A 23420-nucleotide genomic window follows, 5' to 3' on the forward strand; every position below is an offset into this window, starting at 1 on the left:
ACACTCTTCCTCTATATGTCTCCAAGAGGGTGAACTTGTTGTTGTATTTTGCCATACCCACACAGCTTTTAACTGATATTCCCAGTAATACAACTGGAAGTCAAGTAGAGTAAGTCCTCCTTCTGAGTATGGTTTGCAGTTGTGAGTTTCACTCTGAGGGGTTTCCCTTTCCACAAAAATAAAGAAACATTCCTATTAAGTTGTTTGAAAAAAAAACTTTGGGAATAGGAAAAGGCAAGGTTTGAAAAAGGTACAATAATGTTGGTAATATATTCATCTTTACACAATTGACCCACCCAATAAGAGAAATTGGTAAATCCCACCATCTATCCAGTTCTTCCCCAACCTTTTTGTGAAGTGGAGTATAGTTCAGTTGATGTGTCTTAACATTATCAGAAGGAATTTTGCAACCCAAGATATGTAATTTCCTTAGTTCTCCAAGAAAATGGCTGGTCTAAGATTGGGACCTGCATAGCTACCCTGTTAAAAGGCATAATTATACTCTTCGATAGGTTTATTTTATGTCCTGAAAAGGTCCGATATTCTTTCAGGATGTCAACTAATGCTCGGAGTGACATTTCTGGTTTAGTGCAGTAAAGCAAAATGTCATCAGCATATAGCGAGATCAGATGTTCACGCCCACCTTTACAAATACCATGGATGGATGGATGAAATCTAAAATCTTCTGCCAGTGGCTCTATAGCTCCCCAAAAAAGGAGAGGACTAGCGGGACAACCCTGTCTTGTGCCACGTGATAGGGAGAACTGGGAGGAAACATTTCCATTAGTCAGGATCTGAGCTACCGGACATTTGTACAGTAATCTAATCAGACCTACATACTTAGGTCTAATATTCATCCTCTGTAAAACCTCAAACAGGTGGTTCCATTCTATGCGGTGTAATGCTGCATCTAATGAAGCCTCCACTACAGGTTCTTGGTCATTCTCTACATAATGCATAGTATTAAATCATCTTCTGATACTTTCAGGAGATGAGCGGTTTCTTACGAAGCCTGCTAAGTCCATATCAACCAAGTCAGGAAGAACCTTATCTAGTCTAAGAGCTATGAGTTTTGCAAGAATCTTATATGAAGTGCTCAATAAAGATATTGGTCTATATGATCCACAAAGCAGAGGATCTTTCCCAGGTTTTAACAAAAGTGTGATCAGTGCCTGTTCAAGTGTGTCTGGGAGCTTTTCTGTCTCTATGGCATAATTAAATTGCAAAGAGGCTCATTTAGTTTGGGTAAAAAGGATTGATAGAATTCAATAAGGAAGCCATCTCTCTGGTGATTTTCCCTCAGCAGTGTTGAAAATGGATTCCCTAATTTCCCCGGATGTAATCTCTTTCTCCAAGTGCTCTCCATCCTCATCAGTTAAAGTTTGTGAATTGAGTTTGTTCAAAAACTCATGCATTGTGGCAGGGGCATCCCCTTCAGACTTTTGTACTTTACAATGTTTCATAAAACTCCCTAAAGACTAGATTAATTTCCTCAGGACTGTGAACAACTGTGTTATTGGGCAGCTTAATAGAGCTAATATCTCTACTAGCTTCCTCTCGCCTTATCTGCCAAGCAAGCAACTGTCCTGCTTTATCTTCATGTTCATAGTAGTTTTGCTTTGTTCTCCAAAGAGCGTTTTAGGCTTTGTGGGTCGTCAGGGTGTTATATTCCAATCGGTTTGAGTCAAATTTTTGTTGAGTTGAGTCGTCAAATGTTATACTATGTTTATTTTCTCTAATTTCTTTATCCAACAAATCTACTTGAGCCTTATACAGCAACTTGTCCTAAAAGCTAATGTTAGATAGCTAAGTTATTTTGTCAGTACAATTTATCTTAAACTAAATTATATTATTTGCCCCCGCAGATATGCATGGAGAGCTGTGCATAAAATTAAGGGAGAGGCAGAGTTGTGATTGGTGCTAAAAAAATATGTCATTATGAGTGTTCAGAAATATTACAAATGTGGGATTATTTAGTAAGTTTGTGCCAGACCTCCACCTTCTTGAGGGTGGTTGTGTTTTACTGACTGGTACTGAAGCCAGCAGGTCAGAATGATCTGATATACATTTTGGGAAATAGTTACACCCAGTAGTAAACTTCCCTTGGCTACAGGAATAAGAAGTATGTCAATTCCAGAGTAACTGTTATGAACAGGGGAGTAAAATTAGTATTCTTTAACCTTTGGTTGTGAAATCTCCATAAATCCACAAGTCAAACATTTTTCATTTTTGCTTTTAACATTTTAGATGCCTGTGTGAGGTTGATACTAATAGTGACTGGGCATTTAGTACCCCAAATGTTAAGTGTCACAAAGATATAGTTATTAGGTGCAGACATCTTTAAAGAAAATAAGAAATAGGGAAGAAGATAGAAACAAAATTGCGTTGAGTGTATACAAAAGTATAAAATAGGAAACATCTCCTGAGCTAATACCCTGACCCTACCAAAAACCCGCCCAACCCCATCCCCAATCTAGGGAGTTAAATAACTCATACTCTTAGACGCTATTCTTTAAGCTAGATGTACAGTTGAAGTCAGAAATTTACATACACAGAGGTTGGAGTCATTAAAACTCATTTTTCAACCACTCCACAAATGTCTTGTTAACAAACTAAAGTTTTTACAAGTCGGTTAGGACAGCTACTTTGTGCATGACACAATACATTTCTCCAACAATTGTTTACAGACAGATTATTTCACTTATAATTCACTGTATCACAATTCCAGTGGGTCAGAAGATTACATACACTTAGTTGACTGTGCCTTTGAACAGCTTGGAAAATTCCAGAAAACCTGAAAGGCCACCCAGCAAGGAAGAAGCCACTATTCCAAAACCGCCATAAAAAAAAGCCAGACTACGGTTTGCAACTGCACATTGGGACACATTGGGTAATTTTTGGAGAAATGTCCTCTGTTTTAATGAAACAAAAATAGAACTGTTTGGCCATAATGACCATCGTTATTTTTGGAGGAAAAGAGGGAGGCTTGCAAGCCGAAGAACACCATCCCAACCGTGAAGCATGGGTGTGGCAGCATCATGTTGTGGGGGTGCTTTGCTGCAAGAGGGACTGGTGCACTTCACAAAATAGATGGCATCATATGGAAAAAGAGTTGTGTGGCTATATTGAAGCAACATCTCAAGACATCCATCAGGAAGTTAAAGCTTGGTCACAAATTGGTCTTCCAAATGGACAATGGCCCCAAGCATACTTCCAAAGTTGTGGCAAAATGGTTTAAGGACAACAAAGTCAAGGTACTGGAGTGGCCATCACAAAGCTCTGACCTCAATCCTATATAGGACATTTGTAGGCAGAACTGAAAAAGCATGTGCATTCCTTTTGTATTGTGGGTAGTTGTCTTTGTTAGGGGCATTATAGCCTAAGTAAGCTTCACGGTCGTTTCCTTGTTCTTTGTTTTGTTGGCAACATTTATCAAATAAAGATATGTACGCTCACCATGCTGCACCTTGGTCCGGTCATTTTCACGACGACAGCGATCGTGACACTCTTCGACTATTATTCTGACATTTCACATTCTTAAAATAAAGTGGTGATCCTAACTGACCTAAGACAGGGATGTTTTACTAGGATTAAAATGTCAGGAATTGTGAAAAACTGAGTTTAAACGTATTTGTCTAAGGTGCATGTAAACTTCCAACTTCAACTGTACCAGCTATGCATAGCATCGCTCAAATTAGGTAATTCTAAATGATATGTATATGGCATTAGAAGTGCATTGACTGTTCCTTGTAACATGAAAATATTGTTAGACAAGTAATAAAATACCATTTGAATCAAAGAGACAGACATCGGCAACAATAATGACCGGACTATTTAGCCCCACTTGAGCATGTCTCAACAACAACAAAAACAGAGGATGTGTTCAGAGTCACCAACAGAGCCTACCCGCACACCCAAATTTCAACCAATCGGCATTCCCCAATGCGCCCTGTAAAAGCATGCCGCGCGGCGACAAAAGCGGTGACCACAAATGCACCCAAGCAGCACAGGAAAAAGACATCAAGCTATGATGAATAAATTAAAACCTTTACCAGACGATAACTACCATCCCTCAAATATAAAATAGGGACAAGTAGATAAACAATCACCATCCTCCTGAGTTCACCCTCCCCTCAAAATATTATATATATATATATATATATATATATATATATATATATATATATATATATATATATATATATATACATACACCCATGTAGGCACATACACAACTGTAAAGCGTTCAGCTAGCTGGCAATTAGACGGCCAGCCAGTGAGTAGTTTATCCCTGTCTCGGTATCACTAACACCAGCATACATCTCTAACAATAAACAAGCCAGCAAATGTAATAGTACCTAACATTCCCTTATGTAATATAAACAACATAGTTAGGCTTGAAACCCAGTCAAAAGCCACATAACTATTTAACCAAACCTGACTGGACCTTATGTGTAAAATAAAAGTATACAGTGCCTTGCGAAAGTATTCGGCCCCCTTGAACTTTGCGACCTTTTGCCACATTTCAGGCTTCAAACATAAAGATATAAAACTGTATTTTTTTTGTGAAGAATCAACAACAAGTGGGACACAATCATGAAGTGGAACGACATTTATTGGATATTTCAAACTTTTTTAACAAAGCAAAAACTGAAAAAATGGGTGTGCAAAATTATTCAGCCCCCTTAAGTTAATACTTTGTAGCGCCACCTTTTGCTGCGATTACAGCTGTAAGTCGGTTGGGGTATGTCTCTATCAGTTTTGCACATCGAGAGACTGCAATTTTTTCCCATTCCTCCTTGCAAAACAGCTCGAGCTCAGTGAGGTTGGATGGAGAGCATTTGTGAACAGCAGTTTTCAGTTCTTTCCACAGATTCTCGATTGGATTCAGGTCTGGACTTTGACTTGGCCATTCTAACACCTGGATATGTTTATTTTTGAACCATTCCATTGTAGATTTTGCTTTATGTTTTGGATCATTGTCTTGTTGGAAGACAAATCTCCGTCCCAGTCTCAGGTCTTTTGCAGACTCCATCAGGTTTTCTTCCAGAATGGTCCTGTATTTGGCTCTATCCATTTTCCCATCAATTTTAACCATCTTCCCTGTCCCTGCTGAAGAAAGCAGGCCCAAACCATGATGCTACCACCACCATGTTTGACAGTGGGGATGGTGTGTTCAGGGTGATGAGCTGTGTTGCTTTTACGCCAAACATAACGTTTTGCATTGTTGCCAAAAAGTTACATTTTGGTTTCATCTGACCAGAGCACCTTCTTCCACATGTTTGGTATGTCTCCCAGGTGGCTTGTGGCAAACTTTAAACAACACTTTTTATGGATATCTTTAAGAAATGGCTTTCTTCTTGCCCCTCTTCCATAAAGGCCAGATTTGTGCAATATACGACTGATTGTTGTCCTATGGACAGAGTCTCCCACCTCAGCTGTAGATCTCTGCAGTTCATCCAGAGTGATCATGGGCCTCTTTAGAGGGACGGCCAGGTCTTGGTAGATTTGCAGTGGTCTGATACTCCTTCCATTTCAATATTATCGCTTGCACAGTGCTCCTTGGGATGTTTAATGCTTGGGAAATCTTTTTGTATCCAAATCTGGCTTTAAACTTCTTCACAACAGTATCTCGGACCTGCCTTGTGAGTTCCTTGTTCTTCATGATGCTCTCTGCGCTTTTGACGGACCTCTGAGACTATCACAGTGCAGGTGCATTTATACGGAGACTTGATTACACACAGGTGGATTGTATTTATCATCATTAGTCATTTAGGTCAACATTGGATCATTCAGAGATCCTCACTGAACTTCTGGAGAGAGTTTGCTGCACTGAAAGTAAAGGGGCTGAATAATTTTGCACACCTAATTTTTCAGTTTTTGATTTGTTAAAAAAGTTTGAAATATCCAATAAATCCAACAACCACTTCATGATTGTGTCCCACTTGTTGTTGATTCTTCACAAAAAAATACAGTTTTATATCTTTATGTTTGAAGCCTGAAATGTGGCAAAAGGTCGCAAAGTTCAAGGGGGCCGAATACTTTCGCAAGGCACTGTATGAGATGAGTATGTAAACAAAGTGGCATAGTTTAAAGTGGCTAGTGATAAATGTTTTACATAAAGATACAGTAGATGATATAGAGTACAGTATATACATATGAGATAATATAATGTTTACATACCCTACATTATTTAAGTAGCATTGTTTAAAGTGGCTAGTGATACATTTTACATCAATTCCCATCAATTCCCATTATTAAAGTGGCTGGAGTTGAGTCAGTGTGTTGGCAGCAGCCACTCAATGTTAGTGGTGGCTGTTTAACAGTCTGATGGCCTTGAGATAGAAGCTGTTTTTCAGTCTCTCGGTCCCAGCTTTGATGCACCTGTACGTACCTCGCCTTCTGGATGATAGCGGGGTGAACAGGCAGTGGCTCGGGTGGTTGTTGTTCTTGATGATCTTTATGGCCTTCCTGTGACATCGGGTGGAGTAGGTGTCCTAGAGGGCAGGTAGTTTGCCCCCGGTGATGGGTTGTGCAGACCTCACTACCCTCTGGAGAGACTTACGGTTGTGGGCGGAGCAGTTGCCGTACCAGGCGGTGATACAGCCAGACAGGATGCTCTCGATTGTGCATCTGTAGAAGTTGCTTTTGGTGACAAGCCGAATTTCTTCAGCCTCCTGAGGTTGAAGAGGCTCTGCTGCACCTTCTTCACAATGCTATCTGTGTGGGTGGACCAATTCAGTTTGTCTGTGATGTGTACGCCGAGGAACTTAAAACTTACTACCCTCTCCACTACTGTTCCATCGATGTGGATAGGGGGGTGTTCCCTCTGCTGTTTCCTGAAGTCCACAATCATCTCCTTAGTTTTGTTGACGTTGAGTGTGAGGTTATTTTCCTGACACCACACTCCGAGGGCCCTCACCTCCTCCCTGTAGGCCGTCCCGTCGTTGTTGGTAATCAAGCCTACCACTGTTGTGTCATCCGCAAACTTGATGATTAAGTTGGAGGCGTGCGTGGCCACGCAGTCGTGGGTGAACAGGGAGTACAGGAGAGGGCTCAGAACGCACCCTTGTGGGGCCCCAGTGTTGAGGATCAGTGGGGTGGAGATGTTGTTACCTACCCTCACCACCTGGGGCGGCCCGTCAGGAAGTCCAGTACCCAGTTGCACAGGGCGGGGTCGAGACCCAGGGTCTCGAGCTTGATGACGAGTTTGGAGGGTACTATGATGTTAAATGCTGAGCTGTAGTCGATGAACAGCATTCTCACATAGGTATTCCTCTTGTCCAGATGGGCTAGGGCAGTGTGCAGTGTGGTTGAGATTGCATCGTCTGTGGACCTATTTGGGCGGTAAGCAAATTGGAGTGGGTCTAGGGTGTCAGGTAGGGTGGAGGTGATATGGTCCTTGACTAGTCTCTCAAAGCATTTCATGATGACGGAAGTGAGTGCTACGGGGCGGTAGTCATTTAGCTCAGTTACCTTAGCTTTCTTGGGAACAGGAACAGTGGTGGCCCTCTTGAAGCATGTGGGAACAGCAGACTGGGATAGGGATTGATTGAATATGTCCGTAAACACACCAGCCAGCTGGTCTGCGCATGCTCTGAGGGCACGGCTGGGGATTCCGTCTGGGCCTGCAGCCTTACGAGGGTTAACACGTTTAAATGTTTTACTCACCTCGGCTGCAGTGAAGGAGAGTCCGCATGTTTTGGTTGCGGGCCGTGTCAGTGGCACTGTATTGTCCTCAAAGCGGGCAAAAAAGTTATTTAGTCTGCCTGGGAGCAAGACATCCTGGTCAATGACTGGGCTGGTTTTCTTTTTGTAATCCGTGATTAACTGTAGACCCTGCCACATACCTCTTGTGTCTGAGCCGTTGAATTGTGATTCTACTTCTACTACGCTTAGCTTGTTTGATTGCCTTGCGGAGGGAATAGCTACACTGTTTGTATTCGGTCATGTTTCCGGTCACCTTGCCCTGATTAAAAGCAGTGGTTGGCGCTTTCAGTTTCACGCAAATGCTGCCATCAATCCACGGTTTCTGGTTTGGGAATGTTTTAATCGTTGCTATGGGAACGACATCTTCAACGCACGTTCTAATGAACTCGCTTACCGAATCAGCGTATTCGTCAATGTTGTCGTTTGACGCAATACGAAACATATCCCAGTCCACGTGATGGAAGCAGTCTTGGAGCGTGGAATCAGATTGGTCGGACCAGCGTTGAACAGACCTCAGCGCGGGAGCTTCTTGTTTTAGCTTCTGTCTGTAGGCAGGGAGCAACAAAATGGAGTCGTGGTCAGCTTTTCAGAAAGGAGAGCGGGGGGGGCCTTATATGCGTCGCGGAAGTTAGAATAGCAATGATCCAAGGTTTTTCCAGCCCTGGTTGCGCAATCGATATGCTGATACAATTTAGGGAGTCTTGTTTTCAGATTGGCCTTGTTAAAATCCCCAGCTACAATGAATGCAGCCTCCGGATATGTGGATTCCAGTTTGCAAAGAGTCAAATAAAGTTCGTTCAGAGCCATCGATGTGTCTGCTTGGGGGGGGAATATATACGGCTGTGATTATAATCGAAGAGAATTCCCTTGGTAGATAATGCGGTCGACATTTGATTGTGAGGAATTCTAAATCAGGTGAACAGAAGGACTTGAGTTCCTGTATGTTGTTGTGACCACACCACGTCTCGTTAACCATAAAGCATACGACCCCGCCCCTCTTCTTACGAGAAAGATGTTTGTTTCTGTCGGCGCGATGCGTGGAGAAACCAGCTGGCTGCACCGACTCCGATAGCGTCTCTCGAGTGAGCCATGTTTCCGTGAAGCAAAGAACGTTACAGTCTCTGATGTCCCTCTGGAATGCTACCCTTGCTCGGATTTCATCAACCTTGTTGTCAAGAGACTGGACATTGGCGAGAAGTATGCTAGGGAGTGGTGGTCGATGTGCCCGTCTCCGGAGTCTGACCAGAAGACCGCTTCGTTTCCCTCTTTTACGAAGTAGTTTTTTGGGGTCGCCGGCTGGGATTCATTCCGTTGTCCTGGGTGAAAGGCAGAACACAGGATCCACTTCGCGAAAGTCATATTCTTGGTCGTACTGATGGTGAGTTGACGCTGCTCTTATATTCAGTAGTTCTTCTCGACTGTATGTAATGAAACCTAAGATGACCTGGGGTACCAATGTAAGAAATAACACGTAAAAAAACAAAAAACTGCATAGTTTCCTAGGAACGCGAAGCGAGGCGGCCATCTCTGTCGGCGCCGGAATCTAAGTGAGTTTCAGAGATTGTCAGAATATGAATGTCATCTGTTACTAGCAAATTATTGATTTCATGAACCTTGTTTCTTAAGCTACATATGTTATTTTTAGCACTTTTCTGAGATGGTTGATTGATTCAATTAGCAGAAGTGCTTAGCAGAAGTAGACATGCTCATGTTATTTATGTTAGTGCAGGTTGTGCTGCACACAGTGGACACCCTACTAGGGAACACCACCTCATTGCTAACAGTACAACTCTGGTTCATCGGCACATGATTACAGCATACAATAGCTGTAGGATCAGCAGAGGCATTCAAGGCAGTAAGAGTGGCATAAATTAGGTTACTTGCATTCTGTCTTCCAATTCCCCTGGGATAATTTACATTTGCTGAAGCATTATGACAACTCAGCGATACAATGGTAGGGATTAACTGAACTGGGGTCATTTATAATTAATTGTCTCAACACAGCCTTATAATGCTGTGAATGGAGCCAGGAACCCAAATGACGAGCTTTGTTTCCAGAAAGTATCAAAATTGTCAATAAATGTTACACCCACAGAGCTGCAATAGTCTCCTAGTCAGGACTAAAAGTCTGATGAAGTGTTCAATGCCATGATTTAGGGAGGGCACAGGGCCAGATGTTATGGGGCATTTGTTGGTGTCAAGCAGAGACCTAATCAGTTCTTTAAAATCCATCTTCAGCTGTTCTGAACTGCCCTTCATAATGTCATTGAATCCCACATTAACTATGATAGAAGACATTTCCTGTTGCATGTTTAAAATGTTTGGAAGCAGCCTAATGATGTTCTGTACTTGTGCTCCTGGATAGCACACAGTTTTTGCTCCAGGGACTGATACATTTCTCACTATTGAACTGCAATGGCCGGAGAAGGGGATGGAGAATTCCGCCCATTCCTACCCCTCACACAATTTGCTCAGACCAGAGAGAGCGAAAGAGAGAGAGGGGGGAGCGAGAGAAAGGGAGAAAGGGGAGAGGGAGTGAGAAAGGGGAGAGGGAGGGAAGGAGAAGGGGGGAGTGGAAGGGAGGGAGAGTGAAAGGTACTTTAAACATGGACTCGGTACAAGCACAACACGCTGCCTTATGGTTTTAACAATAGTGGGGGTGTGCTGGGGAGTTTTACCCACTGTGAGACATGGACACAGAACAAACAGGCTTGTGGTCACCGTCAGAGCCAAGGGGACTCACAGAGGATTTACAGCTGAACTGAGTTACTTTAAGCATCAACGCACATATGCACCGCACCACACACACACACACACACACACACACACACACACACACACACACACACACCACTGAGACAAGCCAAGTCCCACTGCAAACACCCACAAACATGCTGTCTGTATCGGAAGACTCCTACACACACACAGACACACAGACTCACACACAGACTCCCCCACTGGGCCTTGGCCCTGGTGGGAGTGAGAAAGATATGTCTCTGTTTACCCGTCTGCTTGCACGTTACTAATGGCCTTCTGCTGGAAGAGCTCCTTTACTTGGTATTACTACTACTACTGCACCACTGTATAAATACTGCTCTGCCTCAGTACTTAATTACAAGTAGGCTTTCCTTTGAACACTGTCCTAGGCCTGAATCATGACCTGAGATGTAGCCTACGCACGTCCTGTAACTCAAATGTTGTGTAAATCAAGACATTGAAATCAATTGAGTACCACAGTAGGAGTCATAATACCCAGAAAACCTAGCAGTAAAACCAAGAAATGGTTCCAATCGTTTTTCCACCATTCTTTTTTCTGTATGGGATTTTAGAACTGCTTCATATAAGGTCTGTGTTTTGTGTAGGCTTACCCTGGCTTGACATTTTGATAACCGTCTAAATCTCTCTCGGACAAGGTAACTTTGATCAATATAGTTGCTCGTAATTATCCCCCCCAAAATGAAACGCTAATTAGTCGCTAATGTGGCTTTCATACAGAACTACACATCCTGTCGCAAGCTTTGACGTTCTCACTCAAGGCTCGGTGGGAAAAACTCTCCACATTTCTCCATGCAAACTTTCATCAACAAGTATCAAGTAACCTAGCAAGTAGATATTATAGCCTTTTTAGATTCTCATGTAAATAATTGATATTGTGTATTTCTCGTGTGTATTATTATTTTTAGCATTTATCAAATTACCTAGCTAGCTACCTTAGCATTTTTTAATTACAATAATCTTTTGAATTACCCTCTGGCCTTTGTAGCTAACCTTAGGTCTCTCGGTTGATCAGAAGCAAGGATGGTTTTGTGCTATGTACCGGATTGTAACAACTACTCCATTAAGCATACATTTCCATTTGATTGTTTTCCAACCTCTGTAAGCGAGAGGCATCGCTGGAGCTGTGTGATAAGGTAACCCCTGTTTGTGAGCTGCTAACAAAGCTATTTTGGCTAAATCAAAGATCTGTGGTTATCTAGATGATTGTGAAAATTTGCTAGATAACACGTTACCTTCCTTTAAAGTACAAATAAAACCAGCATAGGCTAGCATAATGACTGTTGTGACTTTGTCCTTTGTGAGCTAGCCATCTAGTTAAGGTTAGCTCATGGTTTGCGTAGTCATACTTTTTCACATGGTGACATACTAGCTAACATTAGCCCACCAGGGCAGGGATATAGCTAGATAAATATTGCCTTGTTGGCTAGCTAGTTAGGCACCTTGCTTGGCTAGTTGGCTACATTGGCTAACATTAGCTAGTTAACGTTGCACCGTATCTCACGTGGTGTAGTCTGACTTTCCCAACAGGCGCATGTGCCTAATGTTAGCGATTAGTGCTACGAGCTAACGTTAAATATCCCTGCCCTGGTGGACTAGTTAGCATGTCACCACCCGTGGGGTCTGACTACACAAACGATGAACTAGCATAACTAGATAGCTAAACATTTGCTAAATATCCCTAAATATCCACCATGTGGAAAAATAACTACACGAACAGTGAGCTAACGTTAACTAGCTGGCTACTGTACCTAGCTCACAAAGGACTTGTTCCACGAGTCCGGTTTTGTTCCACAAGTACATGACTAATCAAATAACCTGTGACGTCAGTTATACATGTCAGCAAGGATGATAATTAAGCTAGCTTGAGGCTAGTACTTTTCAGACTGGGCTAGTAGACAATGTGCCAAACTAGCCTGACACAACAGGGAAATGGCTATAAATAAAAATAAATAAAAAATTTAAAACAGGGAAATGGCTAGTAGAAAATGTGCCAAACTAGCCTGACAGAGTAGTGAAGTTTTGCATTCCACAGATGTAGTACCTGAATGTTACCCGGGCAAGTAGAAATCATGGTCTGCTGGCCAGTGCCCAAAATCCTTATGTTGTTATGTTATGTTGCCTATCACTGTTGGTCCTCCTCAGTGACCTCACGGCTGAGGGTTTTAACTTTCCTCTTGAGAATTAGAATCAGAAGTACAGTCGTATAGCTCATCGCAATACTTCACCTCTTTGATCAAATAGCACCCTAGACTCTCCTGATCATCTAATTGAGCATTCCAGATAATTTCTCCATCCCAGCAGAAATGTAGTAGGATTTTTAGATGTACAGATAGACCAAAGCCAGTCCATATCAGTCAAGTCCGTGTGTTATGGTATTTTAATATATATAATCAACTTAGCTAGCTAGTAAAAGTGACTTTCAGATGGGCAGACCTGAAAACCACAGTGACAACACTTGGGTCAGCAGCTGCCATTTTCTGTTGGGAAAGAGAAATGGCCCTGTATTTAACAGAAAAGGTACTGTAGCTCATCCACCATGGCAGAAGAGAAAGATCCAAATTGTTGCTTGGGAAACAAAAACAAACAATGAGGCTCACCTCACGAGAAGCAGTGCATGGTCAATACTACCCTATTCAAGGAGATCTGCTCGAAGTGATCAAAGTGTGCTCTCTCACTCTGGGGGTAAGACATAATTTAAACATTACCGATATAAATTCCCACTGTGCCCATGATAAAATGCTATCTGAATTGTGTTGTACTACAATGAAACTGAGGAGATGGACTCCACCAGCCTTCATGATTGAACTTACGTTAATTACATTACTTTAGTTAGCTGCTTTGAACAAAACTTGAATGTAATATAACCTATTCTAGGACCCTATTGTTTGTGTATGATCTTTATTAATTGTTCACTTGTTTTTCAACAATGCCAGGTACAGGCAGGGATGACTGCAGCCTTCAGCAAGTAACATACATATAAATTCCCAATGTGCCCACGATAAAGTGAACTACTACTTTAGTTGGCTGCTTTGCGCAAAACTTGTATGTAATATAACCTATTCTGGGAACCTAGTGTGTATGTATGAACTTTGTGGAATATTTTTTGACCATTGGCTTCCCTGAATAGAGGTACTGACAGAAGCAGCAATATGAGTTTGTCAGAGGTCGTCAATCTGGATGGGGATGGAGGCTTTGGTGGTCCACACAACGAAGAAGCAGATGTCCCTTCCAGTGATGTGGAGCTGATCTTGGACCTCGTGCCATTAAAACTTCTTCGGGATCTGTGTCCCTTCCACGGGACGGTTGAGCTAACGTAGGCTAATGCGATAAGCATGAGGTTGTAAGTAACAAGAAAATTTGCCAGGACATAGACATATCTGATATTGGAAGAAAGCTTAAATTCTTATTAATCTAACTGCACTGTCCAATTTACAGTAGCTATTACAGTGAAATAATACCATGCTACTGTTTGAGGAGAGTGCACAATTTTGAACATGAAACGTTATTAATAAACAAATTAGGCATATTTAGGCAGTCTTTGAAACAACATTTTGAACAGAAATGCAAAGGTTCATTGGATCAGTCTAAAACTTTGCACATACACTGATGCCACCTAGTGGCCAAAATTTAAATTGCAACTCTTAAGGATCCACCCCTTTTTTTCAATTTTCACCTAAAATGACATACCCAAATCTAACTATCTGTAACTCAGGCCCTGAAGCAAAAATATACATTTTCTTGGTACCATTTGAAAGGAAACACTTTGATGTTTGTGGAGATGTTAAAGGAATGTAGGAATATAACACAATATATCTGGTAAAAGATGTCTGATACAGACAGGGATGACAGGGAGGGCAGCGGTTGTTCTGGCCCTGGTACCACTCTGAATAAATAAATACTGTGCCTTTGAATATTTGTCTCTGGTCGTGCAACTACAATACAGGCTAGATGTCTAAACAAAGACAGTTTTGAATGTCAGTACATTTTTTTATTCATTCTCATCAATGACACCATTCTAGAACTGAGCTATCATTCATCTAAGTCTGGTATCCGGGGTAATCTGGTTAATTATTATATAATTACTTAAGTGTCTATTTTCTTGTAGAATGTTGACAGCTGTATAGAACACATTGTATTAATAAGATGCTCAAACTTAATAGCTACACCCACCGACACAGGATCAACTTTATCCCTCATGCTGGCCCTGACCAAACAGTTAAGATGCCCCTTACTATAGATGCACTTCTCCACATGGCCAGACTTATAGTGGTCTTCTCCCCTTTAAATGCTCTTATGCTCATCCTTGAAAAATGCCATAACGTCAGAAACGGACATCAAAGTCGACATGCTGTACAAACAATTATCTAGACTAAGTAATACAAGATAATTTTTTGATCTACTGCTCTACTAACTAGCTAGCTAGTGTAGTCAGTGGCTAACTAAGCCAGAGAAAGGTGATGGAAGAAGTTCAACACTTTATTCAAATCATTTTAATACAGCACATGAATTCATCATGGATTGGACACAGATCTCTCTTCGGCGAGCCCAAACCCCCTGATACAGTACATGACCAAAATTATGTGGAGAACTGCTCGTCAAACATCTCATTCCTAAAGCAGGGGCATTAATATGGAGTTGTTCCCTCTTTTGCTGCTATAACAGCTTCCACTCCCCTGGGAAGGCTTTCCACTTAATGTTGGAACATTGCTGCGGGGAATTGCTTCCATTCAGCAACAAGAGCATTAGTGAGGTCGGGAGCTGATGTTGAGCGATTAGGCCTGGCTCGCAGTCGGCATTCCAATTCATCCCAAAGGTGTTCGATGGGGTTGAGGTCAGGGTTCCATGCAGGCCAGTTCTTCCACACCAATCTTGACATACCATGTACTGGAACTAAGGGGCCTAACCCAAACCATGAAAAACAGTCCCAGACCATTATTCCTCCTCCACCAAACTTTACAGTTGGTACTATGCATTGGAGCAGGTATCGTTGTCCTGGAATCCGCCAAACCTTAGTGCTGATTTTGACACCACCGATCACCACAATTTTTTGGAGAGATAGAAAACCCTAATTGGTCGACACGGACAAGTTCTTGCCTGGTTTCGATCTTATCTGTCGGAAAGATATCAGTTCATCTCTGTGGAAGGTTTGTCCTCTGACAAATCAATTGTATGTTTTGGTGTGCCTCAAGGTTCTGTTTTAGGACCACTATTGTTTTCACTATATATTCTACCTCTTTCACTGCTATGCGGACGACACACAGCTGTACATTTCGCTGAAACATGGTGAAGCCCCAAAATGTCATACCCTGGAAGCCTGTGTTTCAGACATTAGGAAGTGGATGGCAGCAAATGTTTTACTTTTGAACTCGGACAAAACAGAGATGCTTGTTCTAGGTCCCAAGAAGCAAAGAGATCTTCTGTTGGATCTGACAATTCATCTTGATGGTTGTAGTCGTGTAAAATGAAACTGTGAAGGAAATTTGATCATATTACTCCAGTGCTAGCCTCCCTACACTGGCTTCCTGTCAAGGCAAGGGCTGATTTCAAGGTTTTACTGCTAACCTACAAAGCATTACATGGGCTTGCTCCTACCTATCTCTCTGATTTGGTCCTGCCGTACATACCTACGCGTACGGTCACAAGACGCAGGCCTCCTAATTGTCCCTAGAATTTCTAAGCAAACAGCTGGAGGCCGGGCTTTCTCCTATAGAGCTCCATTTTTATGGAATGGTCTGCCTACCCATGTGAGAGACGCAAACTAGGTCTCAACCTTTAAGTCTTCACTGAAGACTCATCTCTTCAGAAGGTCCTACGATTGAGTGTAGTCTGGCCCAGGGATGCGAAGGTGAACGGCAAGTCACTGAACTGCCAAACTGCCCTTGCTCCTTCTGCCTGGCCGGCTCCCCTCTCTCCACTGGGATTCTCTGCCTCTGAAACTATTACGGAGCTGAGACACTGGCTTACTAGTGCTCTTCATGCCTTTCCTAGGAGGGGTGCGTCACTTGAGTGGGTTGAGTCACTAACATGATCTTCCTGTTTGGTTTTGCGCCCCTTCTGGCTCGTGCAGTGGAGGAGATATTTGTGGGCTATACTAAGCCCTGTCCACCACTCCCCCCCGCCCCCTACACCACTAGGGTCAGTTTGTTATATCTGGTGTAATTCTCCTGTCTTATCTGGTGTCCTGTGTGGATTTAAGTATGCTCCCTCTAATACTCTCTCCCGGAGGACCTGAGCCCTAGGACCATGTCTCAGGACTACCTGGCCTGATGACTCCTGACTGTCCCCAGTCCACCTGGTCGTACTGCTGCTCCAGTTTCAACTGTTCTGTCTGCGGCTATGGAACCCTGACCTGATCACCGGACATGCCACCTTGTCCCGGACCTGCTGTTTTCGATTCTCTCATTTGATTTGAGTGCTCAGGGTCCCATCTAGCTAAGAATTTAGCTCCAGTTTTTGACATACAGTGGGGAGAACAAGTATTTGATACACAGAACTACATTTTTGGTACAGAAACCTTTGTTTGCAATTACAGAGATCATACATTTCCTGTAGTTCTTGAGCAGGTTTGCACACACTGCTGCAGGGATTTTGGCCCCCTCCTCCATACAGACCTTCAGGTTTCGGGGCTGTCGCTGGGCAATACAGACTTTCAGCTCCCTCCAAATATGTTCTATTGGGTTCAGGTCTGGAGACTGGCTAGGCCACTCCAGGACCTTGAGATGTTTCTTACGGAGCCACTCCTTAGTTGCCCTGGCTGTGTGTTTCGGGTCGTTGTCATGCTGGAAGACCAAGCCACGACCCATCTTCAATGCTCTTACTGAGGGAAGGAGGTTGTTGGCCAAGATCTTGCAATAAAATTGCCCCATCCATCCTCCCCTCAATACGGTGCAGTCGTCCTGTCCCCTTTGCAGAAAAGCATCCTCAAAGAATTATGTTTCCACCTCCATGCTTCACGGTTGGGATGTTGATCTTGGGGTTGTACTCATCCTTCTTCTTCCTCCAAACACGGAGAGTGGAGTTTAGACCAAAAAGCTCTATTTTTGTCTCATCAGACCACATGACCTTCTCCCATTCCTCCTCTGGATCATCCAGATGGTCATTGGCAAACTTCAGACGGGCCTGGACATGCGCTGGCTTCAGCAAGGGGACCTTGCATGCGCTGAAGTATTTTAATCCATGACGGCGTAGTGTGTTACTAATGGTTTTCTTTGAGACTGTTGTCCCAGCTCTCTTCAGGTCATTGACCAGGTCCTGCCGTGTAGCTCTGGGCTCATCCCTCACCTTCCTCATGATCATTGATGCCCCACGAGGTGAGATCTTGCATGGAGCCCCAGACCGAGGGTGATTGACCGTCATCTTGAACTTCCATTTTCTAATAATTGCGCCAACAGTTGTTGCGTTCTCACCAAGCTGCTTGTCTATTGTCCTGTAGCCCATCCCAGCCTTGTGCATGTCTACAATTTTATGCCTGATGTCCTTACACAGCTCTCTGATCTTGGCCATTGTGGAGAGGTTGGAGTCTGTTTGATCGAGTGTGTGGACAGGTGTCTTTTATACAGGTAACGAGTTCAAACAGGTGCAGTTACAGGTAATGAGTGGAGAACAGGAGGGCTTCTTAAAGAAAAACTAACAGGTCTGTGAGAGCCGGAATTCTTACTGGTTGGTAGGTGATCAAATACTTATGTCATGCAATAAAATGCAAATTAATTACTTAAAAATCATACAATGTGATTTTCTGGATTTTTGTTTTAGATTCCGTCTCTCACAGTTGAAGTGCACCTATAAAAATTACAGACCTCTACATACTTTGTAAGTGGGAAAACCTGCAAAATCGGCAGTGTCTCAGATACTTGTTTTCACCACTGTACATGAATTGTCAAAGAGTGAAATTCTGAGCTAGTTCCCTTCCAGTGATGTTGCCTATATACTGAAGAAGGTCGTCAGTAAATGGGTGAGTGAAATAGGTGGGCTGCACATTTTAAAAACAAAACTGCACATTTTAGTGGCCTTGTATTGTCCTGATATGCCACACCTGTCAAGTGGATGGATTATCTTATTACAATGAGAAATGCTCACTAACAAGGATGTATACAAATTTGTGCACTTTGAGAACATTTATGGGACCTTTTATTTCAGCACATGAAAAGACATATTGCGTTTATATTTGTGCAGTATAAAATGGCTCAATATTACTTTGACAGTAAACTATACCATCCTAACACTGCTCTGGGGATGGTAACAATGAATGCAGGGGTGCCCCACTGGCAGGTAGGGAAAATGTGTGGGACACTGCATGTGTAAGGCCTATGCCATCCTGCAGAGAACCCACACCAAGACCTTGAGGTAAGACATGAAACTCACACAGGATGATCTGCAAGATTAAAATGCATCTTTATGACATGATCCCGCCTAGATTATGAAGACAGTTGGAGTAAAGGATGTTTAAGTAGAATGAGTATCATTTTCTAGTATAAAAGATCGGTAAAGAATCCAGCTACGAACTGGTCCGTTTGTCACAACTTGGGAAGCTCAAGAGAGACGGTGTGGCAACATTACCATAACGCTGTTTATATAATAGCCGCAGATATGACGTTTACATCTAATTGTTGTATAAGCTGAATGAGTGAGTATGATACTGTTTGTATTATTGTATAATATGATTGTGGACTGTTTAATGAAGAAAATTACAATTCCCTTTTGATTTGAACTAAATCAGAGGACTGCCCCTGAGCCCAGTTAGGGATAGACATCCTGGGACAGCCCTCTTCGGCCCTTCCGAATAAAACCCACACTCGGGTTTTCGATCAGCAGACCATGTTTTTCTCCATTAGGGGAGAACAAAGGTTGTAGACCAAGCTTATCTCAATTACGAGATGGCTAAAGGTTGTAGAATCTTTTAACCATACCACGTGGTTAAACTCTTAGACTATCGATACCGACAGAATGAGAATAAGTCTTTGATATTAATTACTAGTCTGCAGCTAGGAATTCGGTATCATTGAACCCGAAGAATGACAACCGCCGAAACATCCATTCTATAACGAATGTCACTTTGAACTATGCCTTCTAACCAAGACAGAGAGACGGACAATTCTACGTAAGACAAACTTTTCACCAGCGATCAAGACGACACACTGAGCGTAAATATATATATTGATTGCAATTGTTCCCGAATGAGTGAGCGTTCATGTGTAAAGGATTAACATTTGAATTGTTATAATTAACTCCGACTTCTTTGTCTAACAAGCCGCCATGCCGGTTCAGCCTACTAGGGCACATTCTATCATTTCATGTAACCACATTTACCAAGTTTGTTTATGCATTTCTGTGAATTACTTAATAAATAAATTATAGGACAATTGATGTGTGGATGACTCATAGTGAAGACTGGGTTCGTACAGATAAGCAACAATTTACGATGTTTGGAATTAGACTAACGCGAGGTAAAATAAATAAATCATTAATCAGAAGACTATTGATCAGATATGAAAATATCTGAACGGTTATATTGGGAAAATATAACTTTGTAATCTGAATACTTTCCTTGGTTCCCCAAATTCCTAGTTACAATTAAATGATTAAGTTTAAATCGAGTAACTAATTAGAGAATCTTTCATATAAACAAAGTCTTCAGTTAATGATAGTAAAGACAAAACAGGACCATGATAGTTTGTTGGTAATGTGGACACCAAGGAACTTGAAACTCGTTCTGTCGATGTTAATGGGGGACTTGTTTAGCACGCCTTTTGCTGTAGTCAACGATCAGCTCCTTTGTTGTGCTCACATTGAGGGAGAGGTTGTCCTGGCACCACACTGCCAGGTCTCATCATTGTCAGTGACCAGGCCTACCACTGGTGTTGTGGTGCACCTCAAACTTGGTGTTGGAGTCATGTTTTACCACGCAGTCGTGGGTGAACAGGGAGTACAGGAGAGGCCCCAGGGTTGCGGATCAGTGTGGCAGACTTGTTGCCTACCCTTACCACCTGGGGGCGGCCCGTCAGGAAGTGCAGGATCCAGTTGCAGAGGGAGGTGCTTAGTCCCAGGGTCCTTAGCTTTTCCAACCACAATGTAGCTGGGAAACCGGTCACCCTCAAATGGTGCACCTTTAGCCCCTTGTCAGCTACACTGGGGTGGAACTAGTGAAAGCAATGTCCAAAAACATTGCCTGAAACTTGATTTTCAAAAATAACTGGAAATTGAGGAATCTGCTTTTAAACTGATGCACCCAATGTGGTAGGATTCTGACCCATATTGCAACAGACTAGATGGAACTACCAAAGCCTTCATTTCTACACTGCTGGGTTCACATTTGCTATAAAGCAGTCACATTAAAATGTAGAAAATCCATTTTGGCCCGAGTGTGATGTTCACGGAACTACGCTATTCTATTGAATACCACATTCAGCCAACTCAAACCTTGCCTCATTATTACAAACTTCAATTTTCCCCTGAAGTTCTACTTATTGATATGAAATGCTGAGACCAGACCATTCAATGCCTTTCACATTTTATTAATCCAAAGAGTGCAGTAGATCTTCACATTCGTTTGCTGGTCCTCTTGTATGACATGCCAGACAGAGTCATGGTCTGAAAAGAGAAAGCATCTGTAATCATTACACGCAGATGCTTGCTGAGGCGCGCGAGCAGTGTGGGTGCAATGATTGAATAACACGTACATTTATTTTGCGACGCGAGCGGTGGGGTCAGCATGTAATTAGAACATTGGCGGCAGCAAACTGTTGAATTGCGTTCACGGCACTGTCATAGACTAGCCATTTTGTTAATGGTATAAATTAACCCTGAAATTGTCGCTTCGTGAAACCCCCAGCCATATGCCCCAGACTCACGTTGACGAGGGTGTTTGCGTCTGTAAGTTCTGTGACATATTCGATCCCATTCAGGATGGCCGTCAGCTTGTTACCTTCCCTCATCACCACAGACTGAAACAGGAGAGGTCAACGGTTAGATCTGAAAGCAGTGGTCACCAACTACAGTCAACTAGGACCAATTTAACAGGCCCAAGTTGGATGGCCATATATGGAGAAGAAAAAAAAGTGACAATGCGCATCAGGTGTGTGAGTTGGTTTTGAGACGCAACTGTGCGCCCAGTCCCTGGAGAGCAGAGGAGATTCTGCCAACGAAAGTCAGTCCTCCCGCAACATCACTGGGACCTGAACTAAGCCCACATCAGCTGAACTTATAGTTTAGTTAGATACTTGCTGTATATGTAGGGAGATAGATAAACCCAGGCTACATGTATGAAACTCATGGTTGGGTTGTGACATGCGCCACCCACATTGACTTTCTCCCCGGTCGGCGACTCGAGCTCCGTCTCCTGGCCAATGGTGAAGGAGTTGGTGAGGATCTTTGTCCCCGTGGTGACAGTCACCTTGAAGTGGTCTCCAGTCTCCTCAATCTCAGAGATGCTCTTGATGTCTTTGCCCTCCTGGATAAGCTCATCAGGGAGACCTACATGTTTGCGGCAGCGAGAGAGTCATAGACGGTGCTTTTTACTACTACAAAAAGTTAATGAAGTGGGACATGAACACTTAATTATTACTACTGAAGTAAAGCGCTGATGCACTATAATATGGCAACACAATGATCTGAATGCATTCCCAGCTAGCACATAACATTCTGAGGACCATACATTTTAGGGCTTGGTTATTTTGCATACCACATTCTGGTAATGGTGCAGGACAGTTGCTTGGCTTTGGAACATTCTCATTAAAGGAATTTGCCAAATGTTAATTTCTTGGCATTTCATTATTTGATCAGAATATTTCCTGAAAGTTCAAACATTTTAATTTAAGGTAAAGTTCTAGGAACATTAGTCATTTTACATTGGGAATGTTCTCAAGTTGTTCAGCTGACTTTAAATATTCTCCTGTGGGAATGTCAGTACTTCAGCATAATGGTCTGTAGGTTCTCATAGTTAGTCATGTTCTCAGAACACTAAAGAACTTGCCATACAAAAACAATGAACATTAATCAAGACACATTCTGTTCTCAGAACATCCAAGGAAACTAATGTGCTACCTGGGTTTGCTACTCAGAAGTAACCATTGCAGTCACCATTGAACATCATTACTGAAAGGACTACAACTTCTGAAATGAACACCCCAAGTCTAATCAAATGTACAAACCCAACAGCAAGACTTACCAACAGCCTCCATGAAAGACTCAAAGTTGTCATGTGACTCCATCTGGTATTTTCCTGAGAAAGACATGGTGACTATAAGACAGTGACAGTAGAGTCAGCCACAGCTCCCTGCTTGTCTTTATACCCCCATCTATCCACCCCAGCCCTGCACTCATTAACTAACTAAAGGTGTCTTCAATTGAGAACCCCTCCCCCTCATATCTTCTCTGCTACTTGCCTGTAGGCACAGATCTAGGGTCAGCTTCCCAGCCAAGGGCAACTAATCTACATCGCAATGGTCAACTTTATTGTACTCCACTTCTCATCCTCTCTTCTTCTACTTTGGCGGTGTGAGTGATCATTGATCTGATTTGATAAACAAGGCTTCCTCGACTCCTTAGAAAAATGATAAGCAGTCTCATCATTGTAATACAAGTGTATGGATCAATCAACACATTTCAATTTCAACTTGACTTTATCTCGCTATACACCTGTGTTGAAATTAAACTAGGCTACATTGCACTTTGAGTTGAGAGGTGTATTTTGTTTCCCTGCACTATAAAAAAGTTGAATCAATGTACAATTGTAAGGCAGCAGACTGCAATAGGATTGTGAGTTTGCAAAAATGTTTGGCATATAGCTGAACCAACATACATTCTCAAGTTGAATTTTAATGTTCACTCAACTTTTCATTTGACGTTGAGTGAACATACAATTCAACTTGAAAAATTGGAATCCAGCCAGAGAACGTTATTAATCACCCCCAACCTGCACTGACAATGACTGCCAG

At 42.5% G+C, this 23420-nt stretch overlaps 1 protein-coding gene across 1 annotated transcript; it reads right to left on the bottom strand.

Moving 5' to 3' along the window:
- Positions 1 to 20983: 20983 nt before the first annotated feature.
- Positions 20984 to 22779, bottom strand: LOC139374171 (fatty acid binding protein 1-B.1-like). The gene is made up of 4 exons (XM_071115184.1): positions 22652 to 22779; positions 21785 to 21957; positions 21336 to 21428; positions 20984 to 21075 (listed from the first exon to the last, which is right to left on the bottom strand). The coding sequence occupies exons 1-4, from the start codon at positions 22716 to 22718 to the stop codon at positions 21025 to 21027; spliced, it is 384 nt and encodes a 127-aa protein (XP_070971285.1). The 5' UTR covers positions 22719 to 22779; the 3' UTR covers positions 20984 to 21024.
- Positions 22780 to 23420: the final 641 nt, after the last annotated feature.

This window comes from Oncorhynchus clarkii, chromosome 19 (genome assembly GCF_045791955.1).
Source record: "Oncorhynchus clarkii lewisi isolate Uvic-CL-2024 chromosome 19, UVic_Ocla_1.0, whole genome shotgun sequence".
Classification (NCBI taxonomy): Eukaryota; Metazoa; Chordata; class Actinopteri; order Salmoniformes; family Salmonidae; genus Oncorhynchus; species Oncorhynchus clarkii.